General features: G+C 40.7%; 1 protein-coding gene across 1 annotated transcript; it reads left to right on the top strand.

Annotated features, from left to right (window-relative positions):
- Nucleotides 1–8,446: 8,446 nt before the first annotated feature.
- On the top strand, nt 8,447–9,415 carry gsx2 (GS homeobox 2; the record flags this gene model as incomplete). Its single annotated transcript, XM_080032801.1, has 2 exons — nt 8,447–8,822; nt 9,075–9,415. 2 exons carry the CDS (start codon nt 8,447–8,449, stop codon nt 9,413–9,415), a joined length of 717 nt encoding a protein of 238 aa, XP_079888927.1.
- Between the last annotated feature and the right edge of the window lie 5,025 nt (nt 9,416–14,440).

Below are 14,440 nucleotides of genomic sequence, written 5' to 3'. Positions count from 1 at the left end.
AGATATTTTGGGAGTAAGATTTAATGAAAATTGTATCTGCTATTTATTTGTTAGTGCCAGTTAATCAAAATAAATAGTTAATTAATTTATTAATTTATTAATAGATAAAAAAATATTTCTAGAAAAAATATATTTATAATATTCACTTTTGGAATCTGCAGTCTGACTTAACTCAAACACCTTCATTAAGCTTTATCTATACATTTATTTAGTTTAGAATAGATTGTATTGTTTTCCTTGAATCCCACTGATCATATTGAAATTTACAATTTGTAAGTTTCAATAAGCACGTTAAAAGGTATGGAGAAGAAAATAATAATAATAATAATAATAATAATAATAATAATAATAATAATAATAATAATAATAATAATAATAATAATAATAATAATAATAATAATAATAATAATAATAATAATAATAATAATAATAATAATAAAGTGTTTGTTTTTTTGCACATTTAAAGTGTAATGAGAACTATTTCAGTATAGTATTATGCAGCAGACATACACACCTATACTGAAATATTTCTCATTACAAAAGTCAGTCACATGAATTATCCTAAACCTTCAAAACTATCCCACATAAAGAAGACCCCGGTTGGACCTCTGGGCCTTGCTACTGTGGAGGGCTACTCTGTGCTACTGCAGCTATACGCTCCATGACTCTCTAAGCTGTTGGTTTGGATGCAGCTGCCACTCCTACATCCAACTCCAGCCGGTTCATGTGATTTCGTTGTATAATAGGCTCCGCTGGGCTTACAACACTTTATGGCTTTTCTCTGCTATTAAAGCTTGTGATGCCCTCCCCTGGATGCCTCCTGTTGGGTATAGATGAAAAGAGACAATAAGCAATAAAATCTGCCAGTCCAAGTTCACAACGGATCATTTTAAAGGAGATGTATAAAGATTGATTGTTTGTGTGATGTTGCCAATAGGACGGGCATTGCTTGCAACATTGTAGCAGGCAGTTTCACATGTTTAGCCTTTTAGTTTATTAGAATCCGAACATTCAGTTACATTCATTTGGAAGTGATTATTTCTAATATAGTCTTGACTCCAACAGAAGTGTATGAGGCAAAACTGATGAGGTAGCTGAAAAGTCTTTTGGTGAAAATGTCTTCTTCCAGCCTTTTTTCCTTAGCTCTACACAAACACTGGAGCTTTCCTCTGCAAGAAAAGTCAGTGAATTCCTTCCTTGTGGCTGTCTACTGCCAATTAACATATATAAATCTGATAATCCTCTCATAAAAAGAATCGCGCGCACACACACACACACACATACTGGCGGGGAGGAACGCATTCATGGGGGATTTCAATTACACTGGCTTGTCTTTTTGTTGCAGAACAGTGGAATGAATATAAACGAAACGCTGGAACGCCAACAGCCCTAACGATGATAAGGACAAAAAGAGAGGAGAAATCAGACAGAGCCTTCTTCATTGTCCAAATGAGCAGCAGTGAGACGGCTCTCACTCTCTCCGCCTCCCTTTGAACTGCTGCATATCTCCCAATAAGTCCCTTTAGAGGAACACTGTATTCATGATAATTGGTGGGAGAATGTGTAGGGAATCATCTCAATTAAGAAATGTGTGAGCTTTCCAGTTTGTTTGAAAGCTTGGGGAGGGGGTCAGGGTGACAAGCTGCAACACTAACAGGCCACGATGAGAATCAACATAATGACAAACTATACCCAACATGACACTTCTCCAAATCAACGTTACATTTGAGGGTACACACAGAAATATTATTTATTTCAAAATGAAGTCTCTTTTAAAGGTGAAGTAAGCAATTTATTTATGTTAATATACGTGTCAAATCGCTCTTTATTCATACAGTTATCACTTACATAGTGTGTGCGTTTCATAAAGCCAATGTCTCAGTCACTCGCTCTGCATGTAATCGGCAAATAAACTTTTCCGGGATCCCAACACTGATAACCAATCAGAAGAGAGACCGCTGCAAACCGGCACCCGTCTCACTGACGGTGCACGTGCAGAGCGACGGATGGGTGAATGTGTATGCACATACAAATGCGGTAAAAATCCTTCCCAATGTCTGTTTTGATGTGATCTGTGATGATGCTAGAGAACTCGCTGCTTATAGACCGCAGTGCATTAATGTGGTGACGTGGGGACGAGGGAGGGGACCGCTAACTGCAGTCACTGACAGGAAGTTATCTAAACTGACCATTCCGCTTACTGAACCTTTAAGCATGGGCGTATATTGGAGGGGATACATTAAATTGGGGGAGGGTCCAGGAAAATGTTGAGTGTCCAAAACGTTTTTTCCTCAGTCAATTTTTCTGTACCAGTTTGTTGTTGTTGTTGTTGTTGTTGTTGTTGTTGTTGTTGTTTTTGTTTTTGTTGTTGTTATGGTTATTATTTCTATATTTATGTAAAAGACAACATCCAGGTACGCTGTGACAGAATTATAATGGAATAGTATGCAGTAAGGCTGTCAACAAATCTATAAGAGAAGGGCACTGTCTTAAAGGCCTAGGCTCCAAAGTTTAAATCTACATAAAAGCCATGACAGTCAAAAGCACAAGAAATCCCATCTTAATCTTTAACACAAAGGATCAGGCTACTCTTACAAGTCCCCATAAGACCCTTGACACAATCTAATATAAGATGGCACAGTCCACTTTACAGGTGTTTGAAATTGATGGAAATTTTAAAGTTACAGGTAAGAAGGATATATATATATATGTTTCGACCCACTGAAATGTTATTTTTACCCCTTCTTTGAAATGTTTTTGATGGACATATTTACCTAAACATGGAGGTGTAACATATCCCCTGCACTGCATCCCCTCAAAATCTACGCTTATATGCTCTTGAGGCATTTTGGACATGAAAGCTTTAAACCGTGTTATGCAGTAGCAGAGAAGATGCTACTTCTTCACACAAAGAAGCTGCAGGTTCTTGGTTTTGTTTGCTGCTGTGGCGACGGGATTGAAGACGTCATTCAGTGGAAGTTATTCATGGTAAAGTTCAAACATCCAATCAGACAAGGAGAAAGTGATTGACAGGTATAAGGTGCGCATAACGCGGGGATGAAACATTTGGGTTTGTTTGCTTCTTCACAGTCTGATAGCCCATGTCTATTCATGGACCCGGCCGGCGACAAAAGACACGTCCCGGACACACATTCCAGTCTGCTTCCGCTCCAGCACACAAACTCAATCCCAGGGATTTCCCCTTTGAAAGGGAGGGGAAAAGGGCTACAATATCACCTCCTTTAGAGTGAGGCAAAGACTGCTCGGGGTAACTTGGGTGGAGGGACTCCTGTCATTCACTCTTCCAAACATTTCCTGATTTCGGTTTCATTGGAAGTCAGCGTCTCCCAGAGGAGGGGCGAGACCCTTTCAGGTTTTCAGGGAGAAGGTGATTTGCTCCCAATCTACAACTCTCAGCTGGGAATCTAAGTAAGGCCATGTGCACATGTAGCTACATGGATATTTAATTATAAAACGGATAGGCTCTTTTAACCTAGCTGGTGTTGTCAGAAGTTTTACTTTATTCGATTTTTTTACCTTTTAAATTGTAATTTTCTTTTTTTTTATTCAAAATCCCACCTTGTTACATTTGGCGTTGTTGGCAGGATCAGGTGCCTTTACATTGTTAATAGTTGTATTTGTTTTGGTGCTTATCTTACTTACATTTTTGACCTTGTGTTAGCCGATATATATTTAAAAAAATAGTCCTGCTTTTTCCTGGTGTACTCTGGGGGCCTAAATGCAAGAAGGAGACTGAGGTGCAGGGACGACCACCATTTAAATGTGATGTCACAGTGCGGAAGTAGGGAAAGTTGTCCTGGATCTTATGTGCTGGTACTGGTGTTTCCCTCCTGTGTCGCTAGATGTCTGGCCAAGGTGCTGTGCTGGCGTGTCAATGGGTCTACGGGGCGGCAAAGTCCAGAAGGAGATTACTTTGGGCTGGGTTTTTTATAGTTACACTTATTGTTATACATCTTTGTCACTTTTTATTCAGTCTTGTGGGTTTTTAACTCTGCTCACACAGGATTTTAAGAACCCTAGTTTTGTATAGCTTCCTGGGCTCTTAGCCTAAGTGGTGTTGTCAGCTTTTTTTTCATTGTTTTGTTTTTTTATTCAAATTCAAACCACCTTGTTCCATTTGCTATGTGCAAATTGAGGTCATGACACCAGCTTTTCCCAAATCCTCCAGTTTAACTGTCCCCACGAATACAGGCAAAATTAAGTTTGACAAAATCTCCACTTTGAGCAGAGGTTTCAAAACGCTCCGGTTTTTGTGTGTGGTTGCTAAGTTTGAATGTGGAATAAAGGCCACATCACACATAAAAGACTACGGCCACGAAAATACCCACATGACCAAAGTCAGACATTTGGTCCATGGTGGAAATGTTGTGTTAACATGTTTTCGGACTAAGTCTAAAAGCACCATCCTGAACCCAATTACTGTTGGTAAAGAGCCAATCATTAAGGGAGATAAAACAGCATCTTGATCTTCTTGGAAAACCAGTGAGGAGCACAGTAGGCCTAATGAGTCCTCACAGCCGAAAACCCCTTAGTCCATTAAGTGACCAACAACGGAATGGATTCCTATTGCAACAAGGATGTGATTTCGGGACTATTTGACAACTCAAGCAAGAACAGATTGAAGTAAGGGCTGTTCTGTGCTGCTGTCTCTGTAATGGCATTTGCTTAGTCTTTTGGAAACAACAGAGGAGGCAGAGGGACCAATCAGGGCTCCAACAATAAGCTTTAATAAAGACATCTCTCGGGGAACTTGAGCGTGATCGGCGTCACTATCAGTCGGCGTTTATCTCATTTTCGAAGGCTCGTTTCATTGTGTGCTGCAATGAAGCGCAGACGCGTACACATGCTGCCTGCGTTTGAGTGTGCACATCCAGACACACTCGTTTGGCGCAGGGGCACACTTCAAGTCTGGAGTGTCTGGTTTGAGCTGTTCAGTGAAAACCGAGAAGCGTCTCTACCTAATTAGAGGGAGCCCGGTGCAGGACATCTCTATAGGCCATCAACAGGGCCCTCGCTGGCTTTGTTCAGCAGCCTCTTCTTACACTGAGCCTGTCACTTTACTTTTCTATAGGGCTGAGGGTCCGTGCTCCTTAAACAGTGTTGTCTATTCCCTATCATCCTGAGACAGACACAGTTTGTGGACACGTTAGAATCTAATGTGTCCACAAACTGTGTCTGTGTAAGGGGTTGGATGGATAGAGCTGCAACAGAACAAGGGCAGCGTGGTTTCCTGGTTCATTTCTGCACCCAGATGCAAGACGTTGGCTTATTGATCTCCACTGGCAATTTGAAAAACTCCCATAAACTCCTGGTGTGAGACATTAAAAGGGACTGCTTCTCTTTGTCTATCCCGCTCAGTTGTCACGGCAGTTTAAAATGTAATTATTTCCGACTCATTTTTGCATAGAAACCTAATTATTCACTGAGATATAAATTAGATTCCACATTCAGGGGAGAGCGTGAACCCCCTAAACTCCTGCAGGATGCCATTCACTGGCCAGCTTCTCTTTCTCTCTCTCTCTCTCCCCGCGCTCACCCTTTTCTCTGTGCACACCCTGAGATGGAGAGTAGCCACTGCAGCTGCTATTCACATCAACCAGATAATTGTTAATGAAAAGTCATTGCGTGGCATTATGTTGTCCACAGGATCATTGTTCATTTTCCCCCCATCGGCCATTGAGATCTATATGGAGGACCAGAGTGTTTCCCTTTGAGTTTTGGTATTCAGGATCTGTTGCCTGGTAACTAATAAAGGGGCAAATCATCCACTGTATTGGCCAAGATGGGCCGCAGACTGGCCCTGTGCAACAATGCAAGGTTTGTAAAAAGGCGTTGATACAAGTTAATGACGCTTGTTCAACAAAACATTAATGGACTTCTTCACGGTATAATATGGCATGGGATGCGATGTGAATGAGAGGGGGGAACTTTAGCACTGCACTTTAACAACTTTGTGTGTTTTTACTACTGGGAGGAGCTGGATATGCACACACACACACACACACACACACACACACACACGCACGCACGCACACACACACACACACACACACACACACACACACACACACACACACACACACACCAATTTTCCCCCTCTTTGATGCACTTGCACAGACTCTTTAATACTAGAAAAAACACTGAGGAGAATCAACGTATACTTACCCTACTTTGAAGACGTAAGGCGCAAGACCTTTGTTTTTAAAAATAGACTCTTTAAATGTAATTTCCAAGTGACTGAATAGCATAGGCCAGTGATTAATTGCCCATCAACATGATTTGAAAACGGGCTGAATGGTGGAGAGCAACCGCTGCACTATAAAGTAAAAGGCCACAGCATTGATGGAGAGAAGAGGCAAGTGTGGATGGGGCACTGAGAGCTTTACACATTTCTGCAGAAAAATGTTCTATCCAACGTTTAAACAGTGAGTGATGTGATATTGCAGCGGGCCCCATTTGTTGCACTGACGTCTTAACCCAAGCGGACAAAAAACTGCAGCCCTGTCACCCCGAGCAGAATAAAGGGAATCAAAGGATTTTTCCCTTAAATGGACTAATTTTCTCCTTGAATTATGAAAGTAATGGCTAGGTAACAGCCTGTGCTCAGTACCCGACGGCTTAATGCTTCCTAAATCCTTCCACGTGGCTCCACTAGTCCTGGCAATTAGGCCTCATTATAGCCTCATAAAGGATCTCATTTTTGGGATTACTTAATAGACAATGAAATTTTATCGTGCAGAATTATAGAAAAATAATATTAGAGCTCGCGTGGTGTGATGAGGGCGCGCGCCACGCATCATTCCGCTTGGTTTGCGCCCTCTCCCTCTCTCTCTCTCTCCCTCTCTCTATTTGTCTCTCCCTCTCTCTCTCTCTGTCCTGACTGTTATCTGTACAATAACAACTAGCGTCTTCTTTGTCAAGCGATGGATTCGCTTTATTACAGCAATTACTGTCAGTGTGACAGACATGTTTGTGTGTGTCATTATCATGGTTTAAAGACTTTCTAATGCTTGTAAATAGTGCGTTTTTTACTCACACATCAATAATTGATTCAGTTGCCTGTTGCTCTAATCATGTATTTGCTCGGAGGTTGATGGAATTGTTTTTAAGACCAGGTGCAATATAAACAGAAGAAAAGTCACAACAGGCCTGTTCCAGTCGTGGTACTGCGTAGAGACACGAGCGCATGTTGTCCAGGTCCATGTTAGGTCCTGGACGTACTGACCGGCTCGCCTCCGTCTGAAGGTCCGAGGCGTTACTTGGCAGATGAAAGCTGAAGCTAAACCTACCGTTGACCCGCCTGCCTGGGGATCAAACTCGCTAATTATCGTCACAAGATGAGGGATTAACGCATTTCTGAAATAGCTGCCTGTTTACCCCCGCACAGACCCACCATTATAAACACTTTCTAATTGAATCCTAATCGCCATCGAATAACCGCAGCCCAGACTCGCCATCAGTTCATAGTTCTTTGATTGCTGCCAGTGAAACCTGGACCAACCGGATTCAAAGTATGATTAGGCTGCGAAGCAATTGGTGCGTATTAGTCGCGTGCACAATTCCCCAAAGCGCATTCAGTACTAATAAATAGATGTAAGAAGTAAAGTAGGTCTGGACAACGTTCCTCATATAGCCAAGCTGTGATTTGCAGCCATTATAAAGGAGAAGTCAATTTATTTTTTTATTTTTTTTTGGAAAATAAATTATAATCAAGTTTTATGTCATCAAGAAACTTAGTGATTCGGTTGTATAGGCTGCAGGCTACAGGTCTCTAGTACAACAGGTTATTTTTACAGATGTTTTTTGTTCACATGATGTGTATGGTTCATATTTTTGAAGTTTTACTTCAGATCAGTTATTTCCAAATTACAATTGCAGATTTATATCTGACAATGTCTTTGTAATCCTATGAAAAGGAATGTTGTAAAAGAAAAAAATAGTAAATAAAAATAAAGGAAAAAATGTAAATAAATAAATGAAAGATGGTTAAAGCTCTCTCACGTGGTTATTGCTCTAAAATCATGGTTTGTAAAATGAGGATTCAGTTAAAAATAGTTTGAGTCTGCCGAGGAAAGGGTGCAGGACTTGGTATATAGTTTATTTAAAAATAGATATTTTGTTATGTGGCTGGTTATGGGATTCTGGCGTCCTAGAATTTAGACTTTTCTAAATTCAGGGCTAAAACGAGTAAATCTGCAAGTTGTGATTGGAGTCCCACGGAGACGTCACGTGGTTCGGGTCGCTGACAGTATAAACCCTTAGAGCCGGGTGCGCACGTGGGTGACGCTGCAGGGCCAACCCTCTTCGGGGTCCCTTTTGTTAAACCATCAAACATAAGCACCTTTGGAGATCCCGAGGGGGTTCAGATGAGAAACAGCTATCATCTTGTGCACATATAGAGAGATCACTTATCAGCAGCGCAGCCATGTCGAGGTCTTTTTACGTTGATTCTTTGATATTTAAGGATACGGTGCGACCAGGACCAGTTGATCATCATGGACAAGACTTCCTTATTCCAATCAGCATGCACTCTCCGAGCGTAATGACGGTCACCCCATCCATGTGCCCATCCAGGAAAAATGGGAATTTCTGTGTTTGCCCAATGTGCGTCACGTCGCACATCCACTCTTCTCGCAGCGGCATTCCCATGCTGAAGAGCCACTATCCGGGAGCAGAGGCACAGTACTGTCAGAGGATAGCGCATCAGCACTCTGCTTCACTCGCACACCCGGGACATACACCTGTCTGCACGCCCACGTTCAGCGTCACAGATCCCAGGAGATACCACTGTCTCTCTATTGGTAAGCCACCTGTTTGCTACAGTTACAGCTCACGGCTATAAAAGCACTGTTCGGCACCCGTTTGAACGTCTTGCTACATGTCATGATGCACTTTGGGGCAATTAGATGAATGTCAACACACGGCTTTTACGCATAGTGTTTACGCGCAATGTTTCGTGCCGTTTGTATTTTTTTTTTATTGAGTTTAGACTTGTATTAATGCTGAACAAAACCAAACTTCTGAAATAAAAATGTTTATTTTTTCTCCAACAGGCGCCTCTGAGAGCAGCCACATACAGAATGGCAAGAGGATGCGCACGGCTTTCACCAGCACGCAACTCCTGGAACTTGAACGGGAGTTTTCCACGAACATGTATCTCTCCAGACTCAGGAGAATCGAAATCGCCACGTATTTGAATCTGTCGGAGAAACAGGTTAAAATCTGGTTTCAGAACCGCAGGGTGAAGCACAAGAAGGAGGGTAAAGTCACCCAGAGGAGCGCACAGAGCGGTTGCAAGTGCACAACTGGTCACACAGACTATTCAAGGTCAGAGGACGAGGAGTCTCTATCTCCGGCGTCTACTTCGGAAGAGAAAGATGTGTCACCCATCTGAGTGACAACTTAATTCCCGCTGCTGGCACTTACTCTACCCTAGTACAGTTATGGGTTACTGCATCGTGAGACCTATGGGCCCAAACCTCCTGCATGAACTATTGTTCTTCACTTCATGTTTATCCCACTTCTGAATTAAAGGAAAAATGTAGCCCACATGTTTTGACACTGTCGTGAAATATTGGCAAACTTGACCCTCCTGTGTGCGGTGATGATAGACTAATGTAGTTTGATCCCTTCAGGGTTTTAGCCTAAATACCCAGATGTGGTTAATTATCCCCACTAAATGTTTTCCATTATTGCCCGATATCCCATTACTGTCAGTGAGGTTGTGTGCTTAGGGAAGCCCTCAGAAACAGTAAAGGCCTAACCTGTGTGGAACCTGTACGCAAGAATTTGTAAACTATGTATATCTGTATTTATTGTAATAAACATGACGAGCTGACTTAATACGTTGTCAATGTATTGATTTATGATCAATGATGTGTTCAGTAATAAAAAAAATGAAGGACCCAATACTGCAAATATAATATTTATTGTTGAACCATCAAACATAATTTGAAAGAAATATGTACTTTTGCATCAATTTGTTCAGATTATTTTTTTATTTCAGATGTTTTATTCTTAAAAACCGGGACATTGCATAGGCTATTGATGAACATTTATATATAATTTCGCGAGATTTTAGCCAGTAGAAAATTACCATCTCTAGTCCCTTTGGTAGGTTGATCAGTTCAAAATCAGCCTATACCTAAATCAAAGTGGGCCACGTGAATACATTTAGGCTACTTGATCATTATATTTCAAAGTAATCAAAAATATTTTGCATATTTTAGGCTATAAAATGCATGAAGTGATGCATTATTTTAGTAATAAGTATTTGACATGCCGTATTAATGACCTGGAAGCCATGGTGAAGTGAAGAAATAGCCTACTATCCCCTGTATAAAGTATAGTGCAGAGCCATTTACATACATTACATAAATATAAATTGTGAGTGGACAAAATATTTTGAACACCCTTTTAATATAATGCAAAAAGCAACAATATTACTTTCAGTTTAAATAATACGAAAAACATTCTGTTGGAGTTTAATAAGAACATATTTTTATTTTTATTTTTTTAAATCTGTGAAAACCAGCTACGTTTTGTTCACTTCCACGATTAGTGCAGATATTTTTGACTACATAACCTCTCCAACACTCTTCTAGCAATTGCTCAAATTCATTATTATTACGATGCCATTACCACGCTATATGTTTTATAGACAGAGCCAAATGTTCACTGTGCCTTTTTTATTCATAGAAACATTATGAAGCTCCATCATTTACATATAAGCTATTTCCTTCAGAATGGGTGAAATGGGCTATATGAAAGTGTAGCTGTAATTTCTCCTTAGATGGGACCACAAAAGGGTACCCGATAATGCCCCTGGGGAGCAGCCAATAGTCCATTAATGTTCGCTTTTCTAAAGATTTTTGGTTGTCCAAAGCTAGTTTAATTGCGTTTTCGGTCCCACGTTGGTTGATTATGCTGCCATTGCTCGAAACCACAGAACAAGGATATTTAGAAGTGGGCAAAGGCTTTGACAGGTTAGATTGTCCTGCCTTGGGACTCGCATTTAGCCGCAGACCCCCGACGGCTGTGTGCTCACAGAGCTTTGAGAGACAGCGACAGGGTTCCTCCGAGCGACAGAGAACGATTTAGTCACTGTTTCATTAGGCACTATTTGAACCTTTCAACCTATGGTGAATTAAAGGGGGCACGCTCAAATGGAAATACTGGAAAGAAGAGGGGGGATTACGTGGGAGGGGCCACTGGAAATTAGCTGACGCCTAATTTAACTCGCTTCTGTCAGAGTTCGGGATACATTCCTAATTGAGAGGGGAAGCAGGTGAAGTTTTGGTCCCACGCAGACCCATTCAGGGCGTAAATAAATGGTCCCCTTTCACGTCCCGCTGATGATCATATATTATTGGGGGAAAGCCACCTAATGAATATATATTGAAGTTCCTATTAATCGAATTAGAGCTGACTTGCAGGTGTGAACGACCAGTGCAGCCTTTAGAGCGACTAACAATAGAATAAACTGCAATTTAAAGAACCCCCCCCCTCTGACAAACACACACACACACACACACACACACACACACACACACACACACACACACACACACACACACACACACACACACACACACACACACACACACACACACGTACACGTACACACCACCTCAGATTGTAAGGCAAATATAATGGGCCCCAGCAAGAGTTGACCTATTTGTCCAGGTCAAATGGATATCTCTACCCAAAGTGTCCCATTCCCCCGAACTTCTGATATTAAGTAATTCAGGCATGTACTGATGAAAGGGGACTTGCCTATACCTACCAATGCACAGGCAAACGAGAGCACTCCAAAGACGTTAGGCCTCGGCCACCATTGAAAGTGTGGCCAATTACGCATGACAAAAGACAATTAATAAGAGCGCTTTTCAGCCGGTTGCAGCTGCTGTCTCATGCGGAGAGACAGAGGCGAGAAGAAGATGAAGTGCCGGTGTGGAGAAGAGGGAGCAGCGTTGTCTTTGCCTTGAAGAGACGTCTACTTTTATTAATGCAGTAGTGCAATGTTAATCCAACACTAATGTGGCCTTTACTTCCCATAAAGCCCGGCTCATCTACACAAAACGACACAACACGCTTTGCTTGGTTAAATGTTCAGGGAGGGTAATTTGTGCCAGGATCGTTTTGAATCCTTCGGCACCCATATGTATACATAAAGACTTGTGTACAGAGTAAATCTGTATGAGGAGGGCTGTTTGCTCATATTTTAAAAGTTAAAAAAAGTCTAACTCATAAAGGCATTAACAAGTTCCATTACACAAATGCATAGGACATTAGATCAACTCCTCGTTATGTTACAGTTTTTCTCAGTTGCTTTGGCGCTTATCTCAGATCAGAATGAAAATTCTCATAACTATTAGTTCAACCTCCGCAACATTTAGTCATTTGAGCACATCATAGTAGCAATTTCTCCTTCCTCTGAACAAATTGCAAATGCTTTTGGACATGTATCAGTTGCTTTAATACAATTCTCTGCTGTTTTATAACATTGTCCTTTGCTTATTTCATGTCAGACAAAATGAACTATACTTATGGATGCTGAATAGTCGTTCCCAATAAAACTAATAGTCTTCATTTCATTGCTTGAGTCATTACATACAAAATTGTTGAACTAGTTATCAAATTCTGTCAAGCAAATTTTATACCTTTTCTTTATCATAGATACTTTCCTCGCTGCATTGCAAGGGATAATATCCGTTGATGAAAATATGTGGCCAGACAGACAGGAACGTCTGGATGTGCCAGAATGATTTACCTATATATGTTCAGTTACAATATGTCCTGTTATATTGTTCACATTTGTGCACAGCTCTACCAAAAGGGTGTTTTTTATGTTTGTTCTAAATAAGTGACTGAAGTGTATTTTTCTTTTGCACAATGCTGTAGAATTGCAAAGAGCATATACAGTAAAAATTTGAAACATACGTATTTAGTGTCTTGTACTCACTTACTCCCTAACTACAGCAATGTGTTACTTTACTGTAGTTTTCAAATGGCTATACAAGTAGTGTATAGTGCTGTCTTGTGCATTTTCAGGTAGTGTCACCGAGTTCTGACCTTTTTTTTGCATTGGAAAACATGACAAAGCCATTTGACTATCTTGTTCATAAACGATGGTGTCAAGACTTCTCATTTTGATGACACTGGCAGTTTCATTGACATGAATACTTGCTTTTGAGGAATAGACTATCCATTTTGAGCAAGTGACGTACTTTTGCAGGTTATCCACTAGGTTTTGCAGTTTGCACTAATTGTTTTGAGAAATGCACTAACTGCTGTGCAAATGTTAATAGTGATGTGAGAAAAGCACCAAAGCGACTGAGAAAAACTGTATTTCGATAGATAGATAGATAGATAGATAGATAGATAGATAGATAGATAGATAGATAGATAGATAGATAGATAGATAGATAGATAGATAGATAGATAGATAGATAGATAGATAGATAGATAGATAGATAGATAGATAGATAGATAGATAGATAGATAGATAGATAGATAGATAGATAGATAGATAGATAGATAGATAGATAGATAGATAGATAGATAGATAGATAGATAGATAGATAGATAGATAGATAGATAGATAGATAGATAGATAGATAGATAGATAGATAGATAGATAGATAGATAGATGGATAGATATGAGTCCAAGTTTGGGAGATAGGCTGGTAAAAAGATACAGTTCAGCACGCTGGACAGCTCCCCCAGGGACCGCCGCCCAAAGGCCACTCGAGTCATCTTCACGTCTGTCTGTCTGTCTGTCTGTCTGCAGGGCACACTGTGTTGTAACCTATTTGGCCGCGTACTAAAGTTTGATATGCTACTATACTGTTATGAAGGCCAAACTGTAAATAATAGACTTCATAGGATTAACCGAGAACAGGCTGAACTCCAAATGTTAATGTATGTAAAAGCTTAGGGAGTACATGGGGCGCTTTTAAACGATGAATATGTCAGGGTGGGGACGTGCCTCTTTTAATTAAGGCCTAATTTGGACACAAAAAGGACCATGTGTCGAAGTGATTTGTAATACGCACATTGTAATATTGCGTTCGTTTAAAAGGGAAATGTGTTTTGTTTTGTTTTATCACTGTATCGTAGTTTATGTCATAAACTACTTTACATTTGATAAAGATTGCTACTTTTCCGAAGCCCCCTGGTGGACAGTTGGAGGCAGGACCGGGCAGGCCACAATACAGTCAACAAGAGGAGAGATGCTGGTAAAGTGTCCCTGTGTCAGAGCAATGATGTGCTGTGGATATCCTGACGAAGGTTCTAACCCTCACCCTTTGTTTGAACTCGTCTGTGCCTCTTCATCTTCTGTATTGACAAAAACACTATTGTTTTTCAATTGTATTCATTTGGAGAAGGCGACTCTGATTGGGGACTTTTCTGTGAC

This window comes from Ammodytes marinus (assembly GCF_949987685.1).
Source record: "Ammodytes marinus genome assembly, chromosome: 8".
NCBI classification, from domain to species: domain Eukaryota; kingdom Metazoa; phylum Chordata; class Actinopteri; order Uranoscopiformes; family Ammodytidae; genus Ammodytes; species Ammodytes marinus.
Note: the sequence above shows the minus strand (reverse complement) of the source record. Positions and strands in the feature narration are given on the sequence as shown.